This window comes from Heterocephalus glaber, unplaced genomic scaffold (assembly GCF_053883595.1).
Source record: "Heterocephalus glaber isolate CG9 unplaced genomic scaffold, H.glaber_assembly_v1.0 deba00001442, whole genome shotgun sequence".
In the NCBI taxonomy this organism is placed as follows: Eukaryota; Metazoa; Chordata; class Mammalia; order Rodentia; family Bathyergidae; genus Heterocephalus; species Heterocephalus glaber.
The window spans coordinates 3726739-3732738 of NW_028258296.1; the positions used below are offsets into that span (position 1 = coordinate 3726739).

General features: G+C 42.5%; 1 protein-coding gene across 13 annotated transcripts in view; it reads left to right on the plus strand.

Moving 5' to 3' along the window:
- Dnajc6 (DnaJ heat shock protein family (Hsp40) member C6) overlaps window positions 1-2695 on the plus strand; it is a 127866-nt gene extending 125171 nt beyond the window's left edge. For 7 of the 13 annotated variants that reach the window (XM_087212856.1, XM_087212854.1, XM_087212852.1 and 4 more), the window contains one exon: window positions 421-2695. In XM_087212856.1, the coding sequence (XP_087068982.1) occupies window positions 421-522 (102 nt within the window). In that variant the 3' untranslated portion in view covers window positions 523-2695. The remainder of the gene's footprint in view (window positions 1-420) is intronic. The other 6 variants (XM_013070998.3, XM_087212853.1, XM_013070999.3 and 3 more) reach the window with 1 other exon arrangement.
- The last annotated feature ends 3305 nt before the right edge of the window (window positions 2696-6000 follow it).

The window sequence follows — 6000 nt, forward strand, 5'->3', positions numbered from 1 at the left end:
GGAAAATGGATGTTTAAAAATATAATCAATGGGAGATGGGCTGTCAGTAGGCTTTGTTTTTTGGTAGAAACTTTGAGGGATGGAGATGATCTTTGGGACCCAGTAAGCTCTCTGCTGTCCACTTACTGATGGAGTACTATCATCCTATTGCATTTCCAGGTGGATGGCATTAGAGGGAGGCCAAAGTAATTAAATCACATAGACTATGCCAGGGGTGGCAAACCTAGGGCACATGTGCTGTGTGGGCTGTTTGTTATTGAAAGTTCTAAAAGGTTCTCCATCCCTGGACTAGACTATAAAAAAAGAAATATCTTGACAGAAATGCCTTTGAATTACTTAGAACCCACATTAGCAGTGAATTTAATATGAATACAGATTTGGCCTGTGAGATCTAATGTGTGTTTCCGTTTTCTCCTCTAGGCGACCGGGCAACCCTATGAACAATATGCAAAGATGATTTTTATGGAGCTCAATGATGCCTGGTCTGAATTTGAAAACCAAGGACAAAAGCCCTTGTATTAACGTGTGAGCTTTTCTATCTCAGCTGCAGACCTGTGCTAATGCTTAGTATGTATCACAATTCCGAGGTTTTCACAGACGAACCAAAAACTCCAGTAATGTAGTTCCAGTACTAAACTGTTAAGTTACTCATGGATTAATTTCTCATGGTAAGGAGTGTGGATGTTTGGTTTCTTGAGGTTCCTTCCAGCCATAAAAGAGCCAAAGTGTGAGAGGAACTTTTGCAGAGTGACCTTGCAGAGGCCAAGATTCCCGCCTGCCCTCTGGGGAGCCTGCCCAGCGTGTTACCTGCAGGAGATGGAAAATTGAGGCCACCAAAGATGAAGGGGAGTCACCCATCTCATTGTTGGTGAATGAAGTTAAGGAGCCCAAGTCCTGATAATACGACTGTCTGATGGTTTTAAAGGATGGGTTTTCATTTTCCTTGGTAAGATATAATTTGAGCGAAGGCTTTGCACAGATCCTAGGAACACAACCACCAAGTATTTTTTTTAATCCCTATGGCCTGTACCACAATACTGTATATGTTTCTTGGTCAAGAGCACCAGTGAGCGAAACTGGAGTGTCAGGAGGGATTAGGCTGCCACCAGTTCTTCCCGGATAAACTGTCCCTTAGTGCAGATGCTGGCTGAGAACATAGGAACTCCGAAGTGTAGAAATTACTTGTGGGCAAGATGTTGGGCTGCTGCCTTCCTTTCCCCTTAGAAAACTGTGGTTGAGGAAAGAAGAAGTCTTACTACCAGAACAACTTCAAACCCAATTTGAATGACACTTTGAATTTTGCCATAACGCTTAATGCTCTTTTGCTTTGCCAAGAAAATGCCCTTAGCTGGGAGTAGGTTGCAGAAGCAGGGGGCCCAGTTGCAATGCATCAGGACCCAAGGCTGGTGCAGACTTGGTGTTCTGTAGGTTTAATGAGCAGCTGTGGCACAAGGCGATGGAGAGCTGCTCAGAAGGGGTTGTGCCCGGGCGCGCTGCCCACCTTCGGATGGACTCAGTGGCTCTGTCAGTATTTGCTTTAAGGGACCAGGTCCCCCTGCCCCTGTGAATTTGCACCCCTGGATTTTTGCAGTGGGCTTTACTGTTTTAAAGGGAGTTGGAGGCCCACATGAATGACATTTACACAGGGACCTTTGTGAAAGCGAAGTAAGCATGAAACTTTTCCAGACCTCAGCCTGGTTGGATTTTAGTTCCATGTTTTGGCTGGTTCTCATTTCGAGAAAAGCAGTTCATTCTTCCATAGTCGATCTGTTAGTGAGCACATGCTCAGTGTGGATAATATATATTATATATTATATATATGCACAGAGCAGATGGGCAGGAGATTTTCATGCTGATCTTTAAAGGTTCATACTCAATTTGTGAAAAGCTTTCAAAAGTTGTTTTTAAAAGACAATCACTTTTTGTTTGCTTTAATTTTCTTGCAGCAAATTGTAGAAAAGGCGGCATGTCAAAAATATTTTAGGTTCTATATAGAGATCTCTTTCTTTTTTTTTGGCTATAAAGGTTCATTATTTATTTTATATTTTACTGACAATGTGAAAGTTGCAGAAAATGTTCTCTTTTTAAATATACAGCCGAAACTGTTCAAGGTAACCAGAACAAACTAGGTGTTATTTATTAACGTATTATAAAATAATGTTTGACTCAGTGTGTGCTTGTCTTATTTAAAACTGGAATGTGAGACATGTGGCTGTGACCCATTGTTTCTTTTCCCATTCCCATTTGTAGATACCGTGTGAACTACAGTATATAATGATAATTAAAAGGCACTACGTGGATGTCATGTACATTTTGAAACAATAGATCTCTATTAGCTTCGTATCATGTTTGAATAATTCATTAATGTTCACAATTTAAAAAAGCATTAAACCCTCTGTAATTAGCAATGAGAAAAAATCTTACTTAACTTAAATTTGGGGGTTTCCCTCTACTCTTTTCCAGATACATTGTCATTCTGGAACCTTATTTATCTTAAGACTCTTAACTTATGCAGGTCAACAGGTTTTTTTGCATTCCTTTTACTTACCTGGTTGTGACAGAACTTGGTGTTGATCAGATTCACTGTTTCATTCATATTTATTGTAATATATTTTTTGTTTTGTAAATATGTTATACACAACAAAATGTGATTGGTCTAAAATATTTGTAATGTATATTAAAAGGCTCAAAAATATTTTCAGGAACCTGTTATTTTTTGCACTTGTAGGAACACAGAGACAAATCTGAATTCTGAGATGATTCACCTGCAAGGCAAGTTTTGGGGGAAGAATATGAAAAGCATGTAATGTATTTGCACCAGAACGTAATCAGACAGGATTTCTGGGTTTATACTTAAGCACCCCTGACACACAACACACACATCTTTTTTTGTGGTTCCGGGGATTGAACTCATGTCCTTCGGGGGCGGAACCACTGAGCTTCACACATACATCTTGATCATGAGTATTATGGTTGAAAAAGAACCAGCACAGAATCCCATAGGTCTCTTACTGAACATGGATTTCCAAAAATGCTGAGGCAGAAGGACTGATCCTGGCGTCTGGGACTTTTTCAAAGGAAACCAAACTCTCCAATATTGTAGTTCTCTGAGGACAAGAGCAGCACATTCATTTGCAAACCTATGCTACGGAGGGAGCATTTGGACCTCCTCGGCACTGTGCACATCTGGAGGAGCACTCCGGTTGGTCCTGATGCCACTGAAGAAACCCCACCGAGGAGCAAGCACAGAAGCTGAATTCCGGAAAGTTACCACAGCAATGGGTCAGTTTCCAAGCTGGAAGGAAACACTCACCATGGAATGTAGGTCATGTGAACAGGTTTTGATTGTTCTAAAGATAAAAGTGGTGTTTGGGAGTACTAGTGTACAGTAAGGCACATTGTCATTAATTCCCCTCAGACTCCCCCTTGCTTCAAACACACCCATCCCACCATCCTAGCCGCTTCCTGCAGCAGCTCTGGAGGCCTCTCTCCTGAGGGTCTTTAGCTGCACTATCCTGGCTGCCTTGATGTCCCGAATTGATTCAAGACATTTTCCTTTCATGTTCATTTTGACTTTGGAGAAGAGCTGCAAGTCACACGATGCCAGATGTAGTGAATAAGATGGATGAGGACACAGCATCATGTTTTTATGAGAGCTTGGTAGCAGCATTCACTATATTTTTGATCATGCCTCATACAGAGACAACTTCCAGAGCTACTGCAGAAAGTGGCAAGAAGGATGAGATGAGTGTTCAAAGTGAAGGGAGGATTTTGAGGGTGATTCATGCAGTGTGTCTTTTTTGTTGTTGTTGTTATTAAATTCTTTTATTGGTACATTGTAGGTATACAACACAATTACATTTCTCATTGGGAATTGTCCCTTTATATAATGCATCTTGGTTCTTATTTTTTCCCCATTCCTAGCCCTCCCTTCATGCCCTCCACCCTTCCCTATTTACAAAGACTTTATTTCCATTTTTTCCATTTCTCATCATTTTTTCCTTTCCCTTCTTTCCTTTCCCCTGCCCCTCCCACTACCCCTACCCCTTTGGACCTTTTATTCCTATTTTACATTATCGATTATTCATTCTAATCATTGGTACATTTTAGGTATAGAATATAATGACATTCATCATTGGAAATTTGCACCTTTACATAGTCTCTCTGGGTTCTTGTTTTTCACCCTTGCCCAGCCCTCCCTTCAACCCCTCCAGTCCTCCCTATTTACAAAGATTTTGTTCCTATTTTTCCATTTTCTCATATTAATCCCATTCCCTTCTATCCTTTCCCTTAGCCCTCCCACTTCCTTCCCCTTTGCCCCTTTTCTTCCTATTTCACATTACCTATTATACATTTAGTCCTTATTTACACTTTCAGTTTCTCACACCAGAGAAACTATTCGGTATTTACACATGTGTGTCCTATTTATTTCACTTAAGAGTATTGCCTCAATGTGCATCCACTTAGCTATAAATGTCTCTAATTTCTCATTTTTGATGGCTGAGTAGTACTCCATTTTATAAAAAACCCACATTTTCTTTATCCAGTCTCCAGTTGATGGGCATTTGGGCTGTTTCCAAGTTTTAGCTATTACAAACTGTGCTGCTATGAACATGGGTGCACATATATCACTGTGGTATGACTCTTTTAATTCTTTGGGGAAGATACCCAGCAGTGGAATAGCGGGGTCAAATGGGACTTCCAGTCCTAGTTCTTTGAGGTATCTCCATACTGATTTCCACAGTGCTTGCACCAGTCTACACTCCCACCAGGAGTGGAGCAGGGTTCCTCTTTCCCCATAGCCCCGCCAGCATTTGTTATTGGTTGATTTCATGATAGCAGCCATTCTTTCTGGAGTGAAGTGGAATCTCAGCGTTGTTTTCATTTGCATCTCTCGAATGACCAGTGATGTTGAACATTTTTTCATGTATTTATTTGCTATTTCTACTTCTTTGTCTGAGAAATGTCTGTTCATTTCAGATGCCCATTTTTGGATTGGGTCTTTAAATTTGGGAGGTCTGATCTTTTTAAGTTCTTTATAGATTCGAGATAGTAGACCTTTGTCTGAGGAAGAGCAGGTGAAGATTTTTTCCCACATTGTGGATTGTCTCTTCATGCAGCGTGTCTTTTACTGTAATACTTTTTTTAAACAGTTTAAACATTTACCATATGTTCTGATCACCCCTTGTACGTTGCTTTGAGACTAAAAGACTGGGTTTGAATCTTGAATTTTCCAATTATAGACTGTTAGATTGGACAAGTTTCTTAAACTCTCAGTCTCGAGACTGTGTGTGCAAATTCTTGTCGGGTGGACATTCACTACACAGTGACTGTTGTTAGACACTGACTGATACGTTTTATCACTGCAGGTGGGTTCTGGGGCTGGAATTGCAAGGACCGGCAGGTGCAGGGATGGACACAGGAACTGGGGAGGGGGCCGAAAGTGACTCGCTGACAGTTCCGTGTGCATGACGTGGCAGGGGCTTGCACCTGCGCAGCTGGGACAGCCACGGCTGTGCAGATCAAGTGCTGGGCCAGAGTTCAGAAGGAAACCCAACCCTTCTGATTTCAGTTAGTGTTGGATCCTAAATGCATTTCATTTCTGCAGCACCTGAGAGTCTGCCGCAGTACAGATGTGACATGTGGCATCTGTCTTGCTGCCACTGCTCGACATGTGTGTGTGTGTGTGTGTGTGTGTGCACTTTCTCATTTAATTCACAAAAAATTCTGGAAGGCAGGATTTGTAAGACTTTCATTCCCCAGGAGACGTGGCACGAGAGAGGGAAGCACCGCTTTCCGGGTGTGCAATCTGGCAAAGGCCAAGCAGCCGTGAGCCTCCGGGGCGGGCAGTCTGCAGGCAAACGCGGGGTTTCGGATTCCAGGCCTGACCCGGGCGGGCGTTCCTGTCCTCCGGCTTCACTGCGGGTCTCAGGCGGGCCCAGCGGTGCCGCAGATCGCAGGTTCCCGAGTCCGGATGGCCCGGCCGAGCAGGCCCGAGGC